Source organism: Bombus terrestris, chromosome 17 (genome assembly GCF_910591885.1).
Source record: "Bombus terrestris chromosome 17, iyBomTerr1.2, whole genome shotgun sequence".
Taxonomy (NCBI): domain Eukaryota; kingdom Metazoa; phylum Arthropoda; class Insecta; order Hymenoptera; family Apidae; genus Bombus; species Bombus terrestris.
The window spans coordinates 6,599,783-6,620,772 of record NC_063285.1 but is presented as its reverse complement, the minus strand read 5'-3'; the positions used below and the strand labels follow the sequence as shown (position 1 = coordinate 6,620,772).

The following is a 20,990-nucleotide window of genomic DNA, read 5'->3' as shown; positions in this document are numbered from 1 at the left end:
TGCAAGTACAGCGTGGTAATAACAAAGTGCAAATAATATTGCTTTAAATTCGATTTCCTTGCTGCAGGACTTCAAAGTTTCCTGAGTAAAGTTACCCACGCTTTGTGAATATTCGCTTGAATTCCAGATGGTGCTTCGTTCGTGATCTTTATGGCTGATTCTAGTATACCCTGTGTACAATTTAACGAACCTTACATTTAGTAATTAGTGTTTCCTATCGATATTATCTACGTATTGGCTAATGTATCACTTATATAGTAATAGGTACCCCAATACAATACAATAGGTGCTTCAGAATTTTCTTAGATATTTTAAAGCAAAAAGACAATAAGAAATTAGGCCAGTTAATGAAAGACCTGTAATGCCTACCGCGTTAGTGAAAAACCATATTACCGACGGAGGGTTAAAGAATATAATTAGCACATGTTAACTTAATTAAAAGTGCATATTTTCTTTTGCTTTTTCAAAATTGTTGCTTTTGCTTTTTCAATTGTTTATTGCCTGAGGTATTTTTGATTCATGAGGATCAGGACTGGGTTCCGCACTAATGAACAAACGATAATCATCATGTGGATTTTCCGAGCACAGTTCCATCTTTTCTTCCAATGTAGGCAACCATTTCCTCGCCAAATGGACATTTTGCAAAATTACCCAGTAGCCTTCGTTCGCGGAAAGTTCTATGGCTTCTTCCGCTATGGGTTCTTGACCTTGACCCAGTGACACATTATGGAAATTTCTTCCTCCAAAAGTGAAACCCAATTGCATTCCCAGTTTTTCGACGTCCTGAATTTTTATCGTTGTCGTTATTGTACATACATATTCCATGTGATTACGTTGATTTTCATAACATGTTTTTGTATAACTCATTAGGTATCGATAATTCTTAATTTTAATTGTCTTCGATTCAGGTTATAAACTGGTAAACGAAAGATATGTCATCGACAGCAACAGAGTGTAGGAAATGAGAAGAGTAAGAAGATATTACAATTATATTGCATTAAAGAAAAATTATTAAATATTGCGAAGTTTGATTGTAGCTTATTGATTGTTCAGGGTATGCAAGAATTATATCTCGTGACTTTGGTAGATGATTATACACCTTTAGATCGGTGGAGATTTATTAAAGAAAGATACCGTATTATTGAATTTCAAAGCTAAATTTTTTGTATTGCATTGCTTAATGCTCGTTATGAGGAATAAATATCTGTAAGGAACCATGGGTCGCAAATGAACCGTTTTTTGGAAAATGACCTTAAAATTCCTTAAAAACTAAGTAATGACATATTAATGAACAAACAAAAAGCTGTTCCTTTGAATGTACGATAATCTACGCTAAATAGAATGTAGCATCTAACTTCATCATTTCAAACTATTACAAAATTACTTACTTTATGGAGAAATCTTTCGTATAAAAATCGAATAGCGTTGAAGAGAATATAATTCGGTACGTGGAATTGCAGAAACGTTAACTACTCTTCGATTTCGATATTTTTGAATGTGTTGTAAAAATCGATATTTCAAATAATCTTTTCCTATATGAGAAGTGAATTCGCTTAGTTTCCGGGATATTCGCGAAAAACTATCGATATCACTACAGTGAATTCTGTATCTGCAATTTTGCAGCCGTGACAGCATATGCATTAGTTTAGTTACCGATTGCCGGTCACTTATCGTCTGTTTGAAAACGAGGGTCGGGCGAGTTTAAAGGCTTCATGCACAACGTACACATGCGAGGTTGCAAGAGTCTCTTATAGCTGATAAATTATAACTCAATTAAAAGTGAATATCATCAATATATTAGGTTCAAACATTAAATAATTAAATAACTGTTAATAAACAGAAGATAAGCAACCGGCGACTGGTAACCAGACAGACGCATGGACTGTCACTGTTGAACATCTATAGGCAGAAAAACACTGTAATTGAGCCGGTAGATTCTTGCCAATATATTGAAAACTAAACGAGTTCACTTCTTATATACAGTATAGTATATAGGCAAAATATTTCTACAATATATCAAAAAATCATAGAATCCGAGGGTCGATAACGTTTTTACAGTTTCACCCTATATAGCGTTATATATTGCATACAATATTGTGCATTATATATGTCGGGTTGGCGTTACGATTAGAGTTAGGGTTAAGGGCGTAAAACGAATCCCTATTGACACTAGACGTGATCATTATGCAATAGAGGAGATATTTACCAGTGCAAACACGACCATGATGGAATTGGACAAGTAATCGCGATAATTTGATACTCGAGAAGCTAATGACGATGATCCTAGGCTCAATAACGAATCCACGGTCAACGGGGTGACGAACTCTACTCTTCTTTAGCGTCTAAGTTGTACTCAATGTTAATGCATGAGGCAATCACTACGTATCTGAGAGTTACTTGAATCGTCTTTGGGATCGTACCAGAGAGTGATTCTCCATCACGGTAACGCTGTCGAGGAAAACTATGACGGGTGTGCCTAAGGGCACGAAATCATCGGATTCGTGGAGAAAAGCCTTCATTCGGAAAGTGAGGGAAATTGGCGTTACTGTTAATTGGTCAATTTCCATGTTGGTGATTAGGGAAGGGTGCTAGTCGCTCTTAAGTGAAAGTTCGAGAAGAGGAAGCATCGTTCGTGAGAAAAATAGATTTCTCCTATTTTCTCGTTGTTGGAACGAGGACTGTTTGTCGGTTTGAAGGACTTTAGTTAAACAGATCTTAAGATTTATAGCAGGTCCTCGGGCTAGCTGAACATGTACTGTGGAGACGCGTCGACATCTGGTAATCATCTTACTCGAAGAATAGAGTCTGCGTGTGGCGAGCCACGGGACAGAAATCGTTGAAATGCTTACCGTCGTGCCCCGTCCTAAGTATTTCTTTTAAGGAGAGCTATAGAGTTACTTCATGCCTTTGTTAGACAAAACGTTCATCCCTTGACCGCGGCTACGTTCGGCGACTGGTTGTCGCCTCGAGCCCAAGCTCGAACAATCGGAGCGACGTTTGTTTAATCTAAATTACGACATTACGGTATTCCCGAGAATCCAAGGAGAGGTTCCGGTGTTTTTCCATCTCCGACATATATATTATTATTATTACAAGTTAATAGTGTTACACACTAGATAAATAAATAAATAAATAAATAAAAAATTTTCAGTAAGGACTCCTGTTATTCTAACAACAAAATGACTTTCAGTCGCGCGCGACTACTTTACACGTGTGCATAGCACGTATAGATATGTGTATGCCTTCCATATTCTTTGTAGTCGCAGAGTCGTGTCTTAACTTCGCGGTTGCACCCGTCTGGTCGCGAATGGGAAGAGGAATAAAGAGTAGACTTCCTTTAAAGGACCTATCTGCGGAGTGGGGAAAGTAGCGATACCTTTTAGTAAGCAGATTGTAAGGAACCGCGCGATACTTAGCCCAGAACCTTGGAGACCCGAAGTACTTAACAAAAAAGAACACAAAAGATTCCTAGGAATCTTCAGTCAAATTTTCTTTTCCTTTCCTGCGATAAATTTAAACAGCTGATCCATACGAATCTTGATAAGCTTTTGGAAACTATCCTGATAGACTATAAACAAACTACTGGATTTTTGTTTCGATTGATAATACAATACTAAATGGTTATTAATAACTAATAAGCCGATGTGATATTATTTAAATAAAAAAGAAAATTAACAGAGCTGTTATGCATAAAAAATGTTTATAGCTATTGAATAAATTTCTTACCTTCAACGGATCAACGCCTGGAGAGAGAATGAAAAATATAGGCGTGATTGAACTGGTTTCTTCAAAGGATTTATGAAAAGGTGGAAATCTGGATTCAACAAATTTTGAGCCAAGCTTTTCTTCTACGAAGCACCTAAATAAAGTCGTGAGATACAATATTTTAAACAATTTGAGGAAAAAGGAAATATTATAATTTAACTTAAAGTAATACCAGGTAGTATACTGGGTGTTACTGATATTCTTAATGCTCTTTTTTATAAATAACAGATTTGTAAGATAGATAGAAAAGAAAAATAATTATTTCTTATACATGCTACGATAGGGTGAATAGATTTTTGAAATGTTATTGTTTCTACGAAAATATTATGATTATGTATGTTTTTCCAATTTATCAATAACGTAATACTAGAACTCTTTCTTTCTCCCACAGAAGTAAGATAATTTGTACTAAATGAATTAAATGAATACTCTTAGATTGAATACTATTTGGTGATATCCATTTACGTAGTGTAAATATAACATGGTTGCATATACTGGGGTTTGCTATATTTGTTTATCTTGTAGCTATTTTTCTATTTTTATGATATGTTCTTGTAGTAACGTGATTACTGTTTCTGGATTAGTATGCCTAACTAGTACAGCCATGTCGTCCGCGAATGTCAGTATTTTGTTGTTGGTAGTTGTTTGTATGACGGCCGCGTATAGTGTGTATAATATAGGTACTAAGACCAAGGGGTTCCTTGCGGTATCCCTGCCTCGATGTCTTTTATTTCAGAATATACATCGTCTACTTTCACTGCAAAGGTTCTGTTGCTTACGTATGATTTGAGTTAGTGGTAAATTTATTCCGGGAAGTGTTTTTTCATTGTTTGTAAGAGACTTTCATGGTTGAGTTCACAATTTACTGGTGAGTGCCGAAGCGTGCAGACGTGTGTCCAGTGCCCTGTGAAGTTCACAAAACAACACGTGATCATCCAGTTTGCTGGTGAGTGCCGAAACGTGCAGACGTGTGTCCAGTGCCCTGTGAAGTTCACAAAACTCCACGTGACGCCCATCTGTCGAAAGCGAATCCAACAAATCTAGCTAAGGGTTAACAGCCTCTCGACTAGTTCTTTCATACTGAATTAACTAGCTCGATGATGGCCCTAACATTCCAAACAGATTCTCCGGAGCTAAATTATAACACCGCCGTTTTTCCTCCCCCGTGGCAAGGGGGCAACACATCTCTCCTGGCAAACGACCATCACTCGAAAAAACGCAAGCTGGAACCAATCAAGACAAATGTGAATAAGAGTCAAGCTAAACTACCAGCCAGCCAAGTGACCACCTTCAACAGATTCTCAATACTGGAGACTACAGAAGACTCCATGAATACAACCAAAATGGTAAATAATCTCCATACCCTAAGAATTCCCCCCCCCCCGCCAATATTCATTGACGTAATCGACATCCAGACAATGATAAGGACCATTGAAAAAGATATCAGCAAAGAGGATTACAAGTTAAAAATTAACAACAACCACGTGGAAATTCTGCCGACCCACCCAGACGCCTATAGAAAATTAACTAAGTTGCTAAAAACTTTGAATACAAAATTCCACACATATCAGCTCAAGCAAGAAAGACCTTTTCGTGTGGTGCTACGCAATATCCACCACTCAGTCGACCTAGACGAACTAAAGTTCGAACTTCAAACACTTGTCCACGAGGTAACCAACCTCATCAACATTAGACATAGAGTCACAAAAAATCCCCTATCGCTATTTTTCGTAGATTTAAAACAAAAAGGAAATAACAAAGAAATCTACAACGTCAACCGGCTGATGAACTCCATAGTTAAGTTCGAGCCACCTCTTGTAAAGAAAGAAATAGTACAATGCAAAAGGTGCCAAAGGTACGGCCACTCGCAGAAATACTGCAATCATAACTTCCGGTGCGTAAAATGTGCAGGTAGTCACCCCACTAACCAATGCATTAAATCCCCTGAAACCCCCGCGAAGTGCATCCACTGTCAAGGAGAGCATCCTGCGAACTACAAAGGATGCTCAGCATATAAAACGCTACATAATATTAAGTATCCAAAACAAAGAACCAAGGAGATTACCATACAGGAACCAAGACCCCCAAAACTCACCACACCATCAATATCCTATGCGCAGGCAACAGAAGGAAACGTAAACAACTCGAAAACCCACAGTGAACACGCAGAAAATAGTGCTCTCACCCCACAAAACACAGACAACTTCACCAGACTCGAAAAACTTATCGAGAAGCAATCTGAGCAAATTAACAACTTGCTGTCACTACTCACACTCTTCATGGACAAATTCATACGCACAGAAGCAAAATAAAACCAATGCTGATTCTTAGCTGGAGGAGACTACAACGCCAAACACACCCAATGGGGCAGCAGACTTGTCACAGCAAGAGGCAAAAACCTCCTGAAAAGCATAACCACCAACAATCTCAACTACCTCACCACATATGAACCCACATACTGGCCCACTGACACTAACAAAATCCCCGATTTACTCGACTTCTTCATAACCAAAAATATCTCGCCCAGATACGTCCAAATCAACTCCTCGACTGAACTCTCTTCCGACCACTCCGCCGTAATAGCAACAGTCGGTTCAGCAATAATCGAGAACCCACCTAATGGCCTTATTCACAACCAACTGGCAGTTTTTTAGAGAAATCTTTAACCGCTCAACCTCTGCCTCAATCTCACTAAAAACAAAGACAGATATCGAAACTGCCTCAGAATACCTAAACACGAGCATAATAAACGCCATCCGCTCCTCAACACCTACTAAGACTTCTATCAGTAAACACGAATATCCCCATTACATATTAAACAAAATCACAGAAAAACGAAGACTAAGAAAAGTACGGCAAACCCATAGAACACCGGACGACAAACGCAAGCTAAACAACGCAAGCAGGAAGTTAACCAAAATCATTAAAAAATTCAAAAATGACTGTTTCCAAAAGTACCTCGTCCATTTGTCCCCCTCTGCCGACTCCAACTACTCACTATGGAAGGCTTCCAGGAAACTCACGCGTCCCCCCCCCCCCAAATAATCCTACCAATTCGCAGTCCGCAAGGCGGATGGGCACGAAGCCCTATAGAAAAAGCCAACCCCTTCGCCAACTACCTATCCAACATTTTGAAACCACATTCCTCCAATACCGCTCCGGAAATAACAGAATACCTGCATTCTCCCTTCCAAATGTCTCTCCCCATTAAACCTTTCACTTCTCTAGAGGTTACTGAATTCATCCATCGTCTGAACCCCAGGAAAACACCGGGACATGATCAAATAAGTAATAAAGCAATTAAGGAACTACCTGTAAAAGGGATTGCACTCATTTCTTCAACCTTCAACGCAATCCTTCGCCTTGAATACTATCCCGAAACCTGGAAAACGTCACAAATCACGCCCATCGCTAAACCCGGAAAACCAATACAGGAAACTAGCCCAATTAGTCTTCTACCCACTTTGTCAAAACTATTCGAAAAGTTATTAACGAATCGACTCCTTCCACTCCTAGAGGATCTGAAAACCCTGCCAGATCATCAATTCGGCTTTCGGAAGCAGCATTCCACAATAAAGCAAATCCACCGAATAACACACAATATCAGCCAAACCCTCGAAAAGAAAAAATACTGCTCAGCGGTATTCCTTGATATTCAACAGGCATAGAAAAGCTGCGAAAGAAATAGCAGAGAGTGTTATAAATACATCCGAACATTTCAGAGAGAAAATAAGAAGTCCTAAAAATTTCACTAATGCCAAAATTTTGTTTGCAGAATAGAATGTACCGGTTCTTTGCAATGAAAGTGTGGAGGACTGGTAAATAGGATGTTTGACCGTGAGATTTACTGGATGTTATTGCTTGTTGTCGTAACCGTTGAATATATTTAAAAATGATAAATACATATACAGATTATATTCGCTGAGTAGCTCGTACACAGTATAAAATTGTTAATTAATACTCAGTAAATGCTGCCTAGATAATCGTCGATAACTCGGTAGATAACTTGTGATAACACTTAGATAGCTCGTCGATACAGAAAGATACTCGTAGATGCTGATAAATAGTAAACGCTTTTCGGTTGCGTCGATTTATTTATACTGGTCGGGAGGGAGTCGGAAAATTCGAATTCGTCTTCGTTAGACCGTTACACGTAGCGGCGACGCTGTTTTTGGCCGGTGTTACAACCGTTCGCGAAGAGACGCGATCACGAGATAACGCGTCAACGAGAGTTGTAAATTCTCGTTACGATTAAACAATCGACGCCACGAACTGATTGATCCCCTATTTCTATTACGAGAAGAGAGGTGGTTGGAATGAGTGCATACGGAAAACTACACTGGATTTATTATCAAAAGTTTAATAATAAATAAAGAAGCAACAGTTTCAGTCAACGATCAACAATGAACAATTAAGACGAAAATATAACAATTAAGGCTTTGTTAGTGGTTTGCTTATAACGAGATCTGTCGTACTTCGCAGCTTGAGATAGACTAACTGATGCTTTTGTTCGAAACCACGGAGTCTTTCCTTTGTTGCCCCTCGATATCCCAACTACACGTGTGTTTATTAGATGTACCACGGCGGTCGCCACGTATACGTTCTTCTGAGAATTCGGCGAAAGAAACTTAGAGATATCGATGATAGATTGGACACGTCGGTATTGCGCTTTGACGGCATAGCTCTTTGTGTCGCGAAGTCGTGGAAAGTTTCGTGGACGAGTGCCGCGACATTAGTATTTTGCTGTTGGTAATTATACATAATCCAGTGAAACTGAATAGTTTCGAAATTGAAGTAGGTGAGAAAATTAGAGTATTATGATGGTGCAGGACGAAAGGGCCTGATTTCCTATACAAAAATATGTCGACGATGAAGTAACAAGTTTTGACTCAAGACTTGGTTTTCTAGAAAATCAATTAAGAAGTTCCGTCCACTTGATTCGCTACTTTTTAAGTATACGCGTACGTATATGACGAAACTTCACAGTTCATTGCCTGGGAAACGAAGTCAGAATAGATTTTATATATCTGACTGCACGTCTAAAAATACCATTTTCTCTCATACATACACGTATGTTTTCTTCAATATTTTCTCTATTCGATAACATGAAATAACAAAACTAACTATTTCAGCCAACGCTCATACCGCGTTGAAAATACTCGTTCTCGTCCGATCACGAAAGTCAAGCAACGCTGGGCACGGGTAGTACTTAGATGGGTGACCGCTTGGGAACTCCGTGTGGTGTTGGCTTTTTTTACTTTTCTTAACACTTAGCCAATCGAACGGGCAGATCTCCCTTTTTTACTTTAGCAACGCGTTTTTGTTGTTGTTGTTGTTGTTGTTATTATCAATTATTATTTACCTGGAATTGTTCCCAATTAATTGCGACCCTTTTTCTGCTTTTATAAAGTGCAGTATGGAATAAAATGCACCAATTTAATGGTTTTAAAATTAATTAAAATGTTACACCATCAGTTATGACTAAATAAAGATATAGTCCAACGATATCACACTATAAAAAAATATTAAACTAAAAATATTAACTAATCAATAAATATGATTACCCTACAGCGTTAATATTATTGTTATCATTTCCGTGATAATTAAAAACAAAAGACTTTTTATTTATTAATGACTTATTTAAACGTGAAGCCTAATATTGTTCCTTTCAGACATAATTTGAATAAATCGATTTAAAAAGAAAAATGCGTATTTTCGATTACCCGTCAATTTGACGGGTCCCGTAGATATAGGTATACTACAAAAATTAGGTAGATTTAAAAATTAGAAAGTCTAAGAAAAAATAATTTTGTGCATAAATTCTTTAGATGAAATGATTAATTTACGATGCAAAATGGTTAAAATTAATGCTATGGTTTTTGAGATATTTCATTTCGAAGTTCAATATCCGACAAATTGGCGGGTCATTTCAATGTTGTTGTTATTTTTTTAGTGATAATTTAAAAGAAGACGTTTTATTTATTAATAATTTATTTAAATGTGAAGCCTAATATTGTTACTTTCAGACTTAATTTGAATAAATCTATTTTTTAATGAAAAATGCGTATTTTCGTTAATCCGTCAATTTGATGGGTCCCGTAGAGATAGCTATATACGAAACGCCCGTAAACCTAGTGTTAAATAACACAACTTGCAGTTTACGCGACTGATCTGAGAGATGTTGACTGATGAGAGTTTGTAGTTTCAGTCCCGAGCTGTTCTCGTATCATCACGGAGGAAGCTCGGTGTGGGTGTACCCTTGGAAAGTGAGGGTAACGATCCCCGATGCCAATTGGTTATAGCCCACGTTAAAAAATGAAGAGTGGAGGAGGAAGCCTCCTACCAACATGGCTCCTAGGTGACATTGTTCATGGGGAAAACCAGCTTTCCCGCTATTGAGGGTACACGGTGGGGACCTGCACACATCTGGCCTCTAATCTGGATTGACGTCACACTCTCGAAGGCGGCTGAGACCCTTCCTAGTCCACCAACCTTCTTCTTACCCAATCAAAAGCAGTGTCTATTGCCCTCACTTTCCTAGTCAAAATTGTCCTTTACGAATCAGCTCATCTCGTGTTCTTAGACACACCCATCACTGGCTTTCCTCTGCCTCAACATTGTCACTAAACTTCACATATTCTCTATCTTTAGAATAGTCAACATCTTTTTACCGAGTTCCTACGCTTAGACCAATCGCGTACTTAATTTATACATACGCATCAGTGTAAATAGGTTCTATATAAAGTTGTGGAGTGAATTGTGATTTATACGTGTCAATTCAGTGTGTATTCCATTGTGATTACTGAATTCATCATAAGGTTTGATAAAAGAAAAGTTAATAGTTGTGCTTTGGCTCAACCTTCTTGTTTTTATCATCTAAGCCTCAAATTTACGTGACGTTATCCTCGGTGTCTTTGTTGGTGTTGTGTATCGCTATACCTGCTTCTTGGACGAGGGAGTTTTGTTTTTTTGGTCTGAAAATTTGGTTTATATGCGGGAACATGCTAGCAGAATCCTTTTTGGAGATATTTTTTATTTTGTTTGTCCAGTATTGAGTTTAGAGTTTGGGAATTCTTGTTTCAGTTGCGATTTTACTTTGTATAGTAGGTACCTTAGGAATTCTAAGTCTTCTCTTTTGTCGTAAGAATAGTTGTATTTATTACTTTTTCCTTTTATCCTATTCCTATTTTTTACTTTTTCCATACTGTCTTTTTGTAATTGCACCTGGGAGTTTCGGTCTGTGTTTCAAGTGTTAGGAAGTCAGATGTATTCTTGTTTATCTGAAATACTATGACATTATGGTCGCTGTTACAGTCTAGGATATTGAGAGTGTGTTAAAATTTTGAAATTTTAATCGCGCGTCTGCTAGGCATGTGCCCAGGTAAGAGCCTTCTTTTCGGTAAGAGGGTAGCTCGGAGCTGTAAAGGTTTGTTATGTAGTATATACTTTTATTGTCTAGCCAGTTTCTAATGAAGTTTCCTCTCGTGTTGTTTAGTTCGTTTTTCCAGCTTGCATGTTTTACATTAAGGTCGCCAGCTATTGTATAGTAATTTTCCTGTTTGTCGATGTGTAAAAGTTCAAAGAGATTGTTGAATTCGTCGTTAAATTTTTTCTGCAGTGCTAAATAAGTTTTCCTTATTGCTTATTTTTATTTTTATGATCGTTTCTAGGATTTTGAAACTTGTTATTTTGTCGTTTTGCATTGTTTTGAACATCAGAGGATTTTTTATGAGGATTGCCGTTCCTCCACCTTGGGCAGCGTTCGGTCCGCCGTGTGTTATCATAGAGTAGTTTTTGTAGTGTACTTTGTGTCTATTGTTCAGTTTTGTTTCTGAGATAAGTACTATGTCGGGGTTTCTTTCTTTATTAGGGTTAGCATGTTGTATCTTTTTTGGTTTGAAATTAGAGAGTTAGCATTTATTGAAATTATTTTCAGATGTTTAACTTCTATCTGATTTGTTTTTTGCTGTAATTGGTGGTCGAGTGGGTTTTGGCTAATCGTCGTCTATATTTTCGATGATGTTGAAGATGGAATCGATTCTTTCTTCATGCGTTTTTAATGCTTTTTTTATTTCATTTAATTGTGTTTGTTGATCGCTTGGTATTTTTGGTATGCTTTTTTTGAAATCTTCAATGACGTTTACTATGCTTAGTTGGGGTATGTCTACCGTTGGGTTGGGGTTTTGATTGACGCGTGCAGCTATATTTGTTAGTTGTGGGGGTTTCTCGCTTATATGGCTTACACTTGTTCCTTGTTTTACTACATCCGCGAACTTTAGCTCGGGGACATACTTACAGCTTATTTGGGCGATCCGTTCGGTTTTTGTTTTTCTCGCTTTGGTGATTTTTTTCGTTGAGCTTTTTACGTAGCTCAGCGAGTTTTGGGCATCCTTTGTATGATGCGGGATGCCCGAAGTTTTTGCAATTTACGCAGTAAATTTTTTCTTTGCATACTGCGACTTCTTTTTTTATCTTACACTCGCCTGGTCCGTGCGGCTCGGTGCATTTTACATAGCGGTACTTTAGATTACAGTTTTGTGCTGTGTGGCCTATTCGCTGGCATTTGTAGCATTGGGTGATGTCGTTCTTTTTTATTTTTTCCCACGCTATTTTGAGGTAGTTCAGCCGGTTTATTTTTAGCAGAGTCCCAATATTGCTATCGGGGGATACTTGAATTATGTAGATTGGAAGCAATATATTGTTCTCCCTTGATTTTCTTGTCGTGAATCGTGACACTTTAGTGAAGTTAACTTCTTCTATTTTTAGGGCTTTTAGGTCTTCCAGTATTTCTGCTTCTGTAAAGCTATTTCCTAGCCCTTTTAGTAAGTAGGTGTGGGGTTTCTGAGATTTAGGTGTGTATGTGTAATATGCCGTGTTGGTTGCGGTCAGTATATTTTTTGCTTTGGCGTAATCGTTTCGTCTTTGAAGGTATAGAACGTGCTTACCTGAATGGATTCTTTTAATGTGGAAATTCCTGATTTTTAGAGAATTTTCCATGAGGGCGATCGTGTCTCTTGGGTCCTGGAGGGTTATGTTGATTGGGGGGGGGGGCTGGCCCCTTTTGCCAATGCGGGGGCGTCCGTGTGGTCTTCAGCGGGGTGGCTGAAGGGCAGGCCCTTATGCGTCTGACCCTTCAGTGGCGTTGTAGGTAGTGAAGGGCCTTTGGGTTTGGTTGTGTTGCTTTTTTCGTCGGAGCGGCGGGGGAGGTGCTTGTCCGAGCGTCATTGTTTTTGTTCCTGGTTACTGGTGACGTGGCCAGGGGCGTAGGCTGTCTGTTTGCTTTTTTCCTTAGTATATCATTTTTTTTTTTTTTTATGTTTTCAATGATCGTTTCCTGCAGTTGCGATGAGCTGGGATCTTGAGCTTGTAGGGCTTCGAATCTGTTTTTTGTAGGGATTGCCGTTGGCTGGGGGCTTCATTTTTGCTTCATGATTTCGCTCCCTATATACCTCCTCTTCTACATCCGTGTTTTCACTAAATATTTTATCGTAGATCTCGTCAAATTTTGAAATAACTTTATTTAAATTAAATACATCCTTCGACGTATATCTAAAATTTTTTACGTTACGCCTCGTCTTTCTCGTTCTAAAATCGTGCAGGGCATACGTGTGATCCTGTCCGACCCTGTCCACACCTGTGGTATTTTCCCTCCCATGTATTTCTCGGCCAGTCCTGTATCCGTACTAATCACGTCGATGACGCTCGTCCTCCCGTTCCTACAAAAGGTATAGCTTTCCTTCATATTGGTGGGTACGATACCATTCCTTATCAACATATTCAGTAGGCTCGTATCCCTGCGATCAGTTCTCTAGCCGCTTCACGCAGTAATCTTCGCGTTAAAATAGTTGGCGATTATCACTGAGGGATGATTCTTCTTGTTTGTTCAGATGATGGTCCCCATTTCTCTTATGCGTCAAATTCTTCTAGTTTGATATTGGGGGAACAATACCCCCGAATGCAATACACGTCGCTAACACCAATGCTCACTGGTCCTTTTGTTTCTACTGTTTCTTCGCCACCAGGAGGATCAACTCTACTGGTTCTCATAACCAAAGAACAGTCAAAGTCAAGAAACGAATCAGAGTCCAGTAAGTAAAAGTCGAGTCAAAGTCAACATATACACGGATTCTCACATCTACGAATAATCCTTTTCTTCGTCACCTGTATCTTAATCAACGGCGTTACTAATTTGTGTGATTGTACAAAGTGTTGGAAATATACATATTTATAACTCTGTGAATCGCAGTGTTATACTACAACAACCACCCCTATTATCCTAATCGAAATAAGGGGATCGAACTATGCGTGGTGTTGATTATTACAATTGTAACGGGAATTTACGACTCCCGTTGACCTGTTTTCTCGCGACCGCGTCTCCCCGCGATAGCTCGAATTTACACCGACTGTTGTCTAATACTCGCGTATAACAGTGTTCCGCTACAGATACAAATGATGTAAGGAGTGATATTTGAAACTATGACGTGTTCGGCTTCATTTTTCTATTCAAGAGGCCCGAATTTCCAAAGTCACTAAAACATGTTACATAACAAGGTAATAGTAGAGAATTCCTGGAGAAAGAAAAATTTACAATATTCTTCGCCAACGCATTTATTTCTTTTGTATGATCTTTTCGAAATTGGTCAGGAATAGACACATTATCTGAGGTGTTTCTTTGGGCATGTCTATTGAACAAGTATAGGCTGTTAAGCAGATGTGTTTAAAAATGGTTAAAACTGCCTTCCAAGGATAATATCATTTCGGCAAAAAAAGCGAAAATTTTAGAAGAGCTATTCAATGCGATACATATAATTTTTCATTTAGCATATTCAGTAGGCTCATTATCATACATTAACATTTATTATTACGCGTTACTCTATCAAACGATACCGTAAATAATTCTTCCAGTATAAGTTTAAATAATTTTTTAGCAGTTTTTTTCGTGCTACCTTATTTCTTATTTCATGTGCATGCGTTTGGATATTGTAATATTTAGTGATCTAAATATCTAAAGATCTAAAGATCAAATCCGCTTCACATTCCTGAAGTAGAACAGATTCATCGTCGCCTTCGATAATGCATATTTGCCAATGCGTTTCTATAAAATATGTTGTTCAATCATCGGTGAACACAAGACAAAACTTACAATTTTACAAAATTTGTCCTGTTCCTGCACTCCAGATATGTATGAAACACGGTCAAATTTTTGCCATTGGATGCTACCTAAGTTGCAATTATGCTTTTGGACTATATGAAAAATGCAGTACTACCTTATTAATAAATACCAGGAGTTGAATTCTCGAAAAACCACATGCAATAATGCGAAAGATTTAATCCAGAATGGAATTATGTGTCACCATCAATACATGTGCATTAAATTTGCTAATTTTACGTTTACGTCACAAGTTTTATTAAAATCAGAGTCTGCCCAACTGCGACCTCTTCCTGCTAGTAAAGTTATCTTTTGTTTCCTTTATGTCTTACAAATATTGTGACACTGAATTGATCAAATTGATGAGTACTCTATTTAAATTATTCTTCCATTTTTTCTAAAAAAACGTTCTATAAATGACTTCATGATGAAATATGCTGAATCGGTACCTTTATTTATATTTTTATTTAATTTATTTATATATTCTCAATAATGCTCATGTTGCAGGGCTGTTTTTAAGTGTTTCCAAACATGATACAAAACCCACGCTAATGTATTAGTAGTATTGTGCTTTGAATTTTCTTCCATCAGGATGAAATTGCGCTTCAAATACATATTATACTACGAGACACTAATTGCACGAATATATGTCACATTTTACCATTAGTCAGATATTAATATTTTCATAACAGGAACTGCTATCGAATCCTTACCTTTTTCTTTTTTTGAAAATTAGTTTGCAAATTTGTAAGAATATGTATATATTTTTCATTTGCTAAAAATCTCTTCCTAAACGATGTTCTATCTTAATTCTAATTTTTGTTATAGTTAAGTACTGTATGAATATCTTCTTCACTGATTGTGTGTTGGTGTTTTTTAACCTCAGGAAAAAAGATCGTTCGTTATATGAGATGGAATTTGAAATTCAATTATTTTCACCTTCAGCTTAACCTATAAAATGTTATCTGTAATGAAAATGTCATTAAAATGCAAATGTAGGAGCAATCAATAATAAAAAGTCAACTGCGGTCGATATTTCATGTTTAAAGACCATTCAAGACTCTTTTTTCCTTGGTTTTGGAGATAAAAAGCGTTAATAGAATCATTCATGCTTGACATTATGCACTTTCAGTAGTAGGGTGATGTTATTAAAAGAATGAGTATCTAGAGGTGTATCACATCGAATATCGATACAGTACTGTGACATACGTATCGGTATCTACTATTGCGAAGTTGCATTGTTGTTCGATTTTTGGTAAAGAATACGCAGTAGAAATAGCATCAGGTAACAGACGATTCCTTGTTATTTTTATTCAATTGCGTCTTTCATTAATGTCATTATTATCAATTTCATGATTATAAATATCATATATATCAAAAATATCATTCGGGTCTTTAATTATTACAATAGTTTAAATGAAGTTTTTGAATACTCAAATATTTTGTATTTTACATTTTACGCAGTAAAATGGCTCATTATTTTGATTTTGCAATAATTTGCAACCAATCAGTAGAGGTAATCGGAACATATGCCTTCGTAACGTATCTGCACAAAAGACGCCTTATTTTTTTAGCAAAATTTGAGTTTAGGGTCGGTTTTTCATCACTTATTATTAGGATTTGCTTCGAGTCTCGCGTTCATGAAAATAGAAATACGCTCCGCGGTGACAACATTAACCATGCGAGATATTTTATGCATTTTACATTTTAAATGGTAAGATCCCTTGTTTTTAATAAACAAACTGAAGTATACATACGTAATATTGATTACATATAAGACAAACGGTGAAATGGTAGTAGAGAGAGTATGTATTTACGCAATTATTCTATTAAATTTGAGCAAAGTACTTTACAGCCTGATAAAATGTATTTCTCTTGTTATATTTATCACATTCCTTATAATTATACTTGTTATCTCTTCGGATAACAACATAAACATCGTTTCATAGATATTCAAGAGTTAAAAGGACTTTATATTCAGTATTTTTAGAAAATTGCTCTTAGTTGATTATAATAAATTCAATTGTATACTATATATAAATGTATCAAATCTCTATATCAGATCAACTTGTGCTATAAAAGGCTTGGTATTGTAAATATCAGGCTGAAAACAAATTACAAAACTAAATGACATAGAACATAATGCAACATAACATACATAAGCATGATAATATAAAAACATATTACACATATATACAAAACAATATAGAAACGTCAATTAGAACACGTCAAATAAAACTACATAAAGATTGTTTAAACTTATACTCTAAGTATTAATTAAGATATCGTTTTATGGAGTAATGTGCAACAATACAAATTAATGTACAGCCACATGAAAAATTGTATTTACTACGTTGCATAGTTCTTTTAACTTCTCCCTTTTTTTGATGAACGACTTCCCTGTGTAGAAAAATATTTGTACATTACACTGGAGAACATCATTGATATAAGACAAATATTCGATTCAGGCAAAACGAAAACATAATTGTTAAATTATGTCTCTTTTTGTGAGTATTATTCGTAGACTTCTCTAAAAAGTAATATATAAAAAGGTCTCGACTATAACTATTTCTTTATATTATTTAACACATTTTTCCATTTACTGTTTGTCGGAAATGATAATTTACGGCAAATATCGGAACCGAAAGTGTGAAGATCCTTAAACATGGATACAATCAATAAAGAAGTAAATGTATATGGGTTCAATAAAGGATTGAATAAGAAGAATACACTCCAGGAATTCTACGCCGGTTGTGGAATTCTTGTGACTGGAGCAACCGGTTTCGTTGGAAATGGTCTCCTAGAAAAACTGATGCGCGTGTGTCCACGCGTCACTGCCATTTTTATATTAATTCGCCCAAAAACTAACGAAACGATAGAACAACGATTTAAGAAGATCATAGATAATCCCGTTCGTAAATGTTATTCATGTTTCTTTCTATAATAAAGCCTGTCGGGAGCTAAATTGATTAGTGTTCTTTTCTGAGATTAAGTTGGTATTTTTTTGTCTTCAGATTTACGACGGCATCAAAGCAAAACACCCCTCAGCATTGAGCAGAGTTTATCCCATGAAAGGTGACGTGAGTCTGCCGGATTTAGGTCTTTCGCAAGAAGATAGAAATCTGTTGTTGGAGAAAGTAAATATAGTGTTTCACGTCGCGGCCACTGTCAGACTCAACGAGCCGTTGCACGTGGCTGTTAATGTGAATACGAAGGGTACTCTTCGTGTCATTGAGCTTTGGAATGAACTAAAGCATCCGATTAGCTTCGTCCACGTCAGCACAGCTTTTAGTAATGCGAATCTACATGAGATTGGGGAGAAAATTTATACGTAAGAATAAGTTATACGCAAACGTTGTTCCACGGTTTATGAATATTATATTTGTAATTATAGCGTGAAGAATATGTTCACATATTATTAACTTTGCAGCACAAGCTTGAAACCTTCAGACGTGATCGATATGTGTGACAAATTCGACAAAACGTCCATCAACGAAGTAGAAAAAATGATTTTAAAAACTTATCCAAACACATACATATTCAGTAAGAATTTAGCAGAGCAGATTGTAGCAAGCAAGTGCAAAGATATGCCAGTTGTGATAGTTCGGCCAAGCATAATTGGTGCCTCTTTGGAAGAACCATGTCCTGGTTGGATACAGAATATTTCTGCATTAACAGGTATTTTTATAAATCTTTTTCAATGATAATTGTTCAATACTCGTCACATTTCGGAAAAGTGGAATTAATCTGTTGGTTTATGGGAAGCTAATATGAGAGGATTTCCACTAGATCATCACTATTATAGTTCCAGTTTGTTATTGTTCACAATTATGAGAATTCTTTCCAATCTATTTAGTGCTACATTTCTGATAATCGAAAACTACAAATAATTTCTATACCAATTTAATGTTATCAGGTATCATGCTCCTAGTCGCTAAAGGATGTGCAACAGCAGTACGGGGTAGGAAAGGTGCAAGATTGGATATAGTACCTCTAGATTTAGTAGTCAACGCGATAATATGTGCTGCATGGCATGTCACGCTACATCGTGAGCGTGAAGTTACAATTTACAACTTCACGAGTAACGCGAGACCTTTTAAGTAAAGTTTATTACAAATCTTTTTCAACTCATGTAATTTTATTGTTACAGCATTCCAAAAAATTCAGTTTATTTAAGTAATTTAGGCAATATGCAAACAAATGTAGAAAACAAAAGTCCACTTTTGCTCTCAATACTTCAATTTCGAAAAGTAGTGATACAAAATAATATTTATTTCAATTCCATAATATTTCCCGAGATACTCACATGACAGTAAACTGTGCTTTAAGTATAATTGCAATAATTGTAATAATGTAAATTTTCCAATTGACAAGGTGGGGTCCGTTCCTACAGCTCGTGGTGAAGTATGGCAGAGAATTACCACTGAATGATTCGGTATGGTACCCGGGTTGTCCAATGATAGCTAATAAATATATTTTTAACGTTCTGAGTGTAATTCCGTATGTTTTGCCTGCGTTCATCACAGATGTCTTTTTAAGACTCCGAGGTAGTAAACCAATGTGAGTATTCTATCTATCCTCGAACAATTAGGACAATCTTCCTGGGACAATCTTTGCGTTCATCTACAATAATAATTAAAAATGATATTTCAGAATGATGAAACTTCTAAAAAGTGGTAACAAGCTTTTCGTATCGGTGGCACATTTCAGCACGAACGAATGGACTTTTCAAAGAGATAACTGTTCCGACTTGGCGAGGAAGGTGAAAATGTTGAGCGACAGCGATATGGTCAAACTAGATATGCGGGATATCGATTGGGAGAAGTATGTTGCAATTTACCACATGGGAATTAAGAAATTTATTCTGAAAGAAGAGTTTACGTCAACAGCCCGACAACGATTATTAAGGTGCGTATAAAAGTATCTTCTTATAACAAAATAGGAACTAATATAAATACATATATTTTCGGTTATTTTAGGTTGTACTGGATACATCAGATCACCAAAATATCCGGTATAATAATTTTGTTGTGGATAATATTATATTTTGTGTACTGACTATTTGAACGTTACTTTTTTATCTTTGAACCAAATACAATATAAATACAATTTTAAGAAAAAAGGGCTTATCATCTGTTTCATTTTGTCTTTTCACTCGTCCCATTTCTAAATAAATTCGTTTATGGCATCGCTTAATAAGTACGTATGTATTTATATGCATACGGTTTTTGATTTATAAACAATTCATACATGATGATTTCTTTGCTCCTCCATGTTTGTAGTATAATAACATTGGAAACATTCATACATCATCTTTAAGTGTGTATTTAGAGATCACTTCTACATAAAAATTCTACGACATGTCTTTATGTAATGCTAAACAACAAGGGAATTATATAGAGAAAAATAGTAACATTTACTACTAATAGCTTGTATATTAAATCTGTTTACTGAAAATGAATATTTTTCCCTGTAATGATAAAAATGTAGTGATAAAAACTTCTTTCATCCTCTACCAAAGAAAAGTTAAGTGATAATTATACGATAACAACAATAATTTATCATTAAAAAGTCCTCTGAGGAATAAACAATGATGATAGGAAATTAATATCTTTTAAAATAAGATAGCTCTAAAGGCTCACTTTGGTTTCTGCCTGAGCAGCCGAACTAGACAGACGTGAGGAACTATGCTTGAATGAAAATGCGACAGGCAGTCAATTTAGCTGACCGAAAACACAACAAACACTGGCAAATGGTAAAGATACCAAATGCAACAGCAAATACCACCAATCAAAATGACGAAGAAAGCAGAAATATGTTACATAAATAAAGATACAAAAGAAATGGAGACGAAAAAAGCTACGAAGACGAACTATATTATATCAAGATGAATACTGGAGGACAGTAACAGCGGACAAGAAGCGTAAAATAATACCAGGTCAAAGCACCATGAAAATTTCGCATACAGAAAAGCTACAAGAAATCCCACTTCAAAACTCATTCGGTTCACTAATAAAAGAAATATATACGAACCCAAAAGAAAAGTTCATACCTCATATCGTTACTAGTCTTGTTA

The 20,990-nt window shown here is 36.4% G+C and overlaps 1 protein-coding gene and 1 non-coding gene across 3 annotated transcripts in view; both read left to right on the top strand.

Annotated features, from left to right (window-relative positions):
* LOC100647404 (fatty acyl-CoA reductase 1-like) overlaps positions 1–20,028 on the top strand; it is an 88,180-nt gene extending 68,152 nt beyond the window's left edge. The window contains exons 1-8 of one of the 2 annotated variants that reach the window (XM_020868185.2): positions 16,086–16,199; positions 17,563–17,825; positions 17,929–18,245; positions 18,345–18,592; positions 18,831–19,014; positions 19,289–19,474; positions 19,568–19,822; positions 19,894–20,025. In XM_020868185.2, the coding sequence (XP_020723844.2) occupies positions 17,580–17,825; positions 17,929–18,245; positions 18,345–18,592; positions 18,831–19,014; positions 19,289–19,474; positions 19,568–19,822; positions 19,894–19,972 (1,515 nt within the window). In that variant the 5' untranslated portion in view covers positions 16,086–16,199; positions 17,563–17,579 and the 3' untranslated portion in view covers positions 19,973–20,025. Of the gene's footprint in view, positions 1–16,085; positions 16,200–17,562; positions 17,826–17,928; positions 18,246–18,344; positions 18,593–18,830; positions 19,015–19,288; positions 19,475–19,567; positions 19,823–19,893 lie in introns of those variants that run through there. The other variant, XM_048413920.1, reaches the window with a different exon arrangement.
* LOC125386849 lies at positions 8,897–9,015 on the top strand. Its single transcript, XR_007227288.1, has one exon. It is a non-coding gene; the product is annotated as a 5S ribosomal RNA (ribosomal RNA).
* Positions 20,029–20,990: the final 962 nt, after the last annotated feature.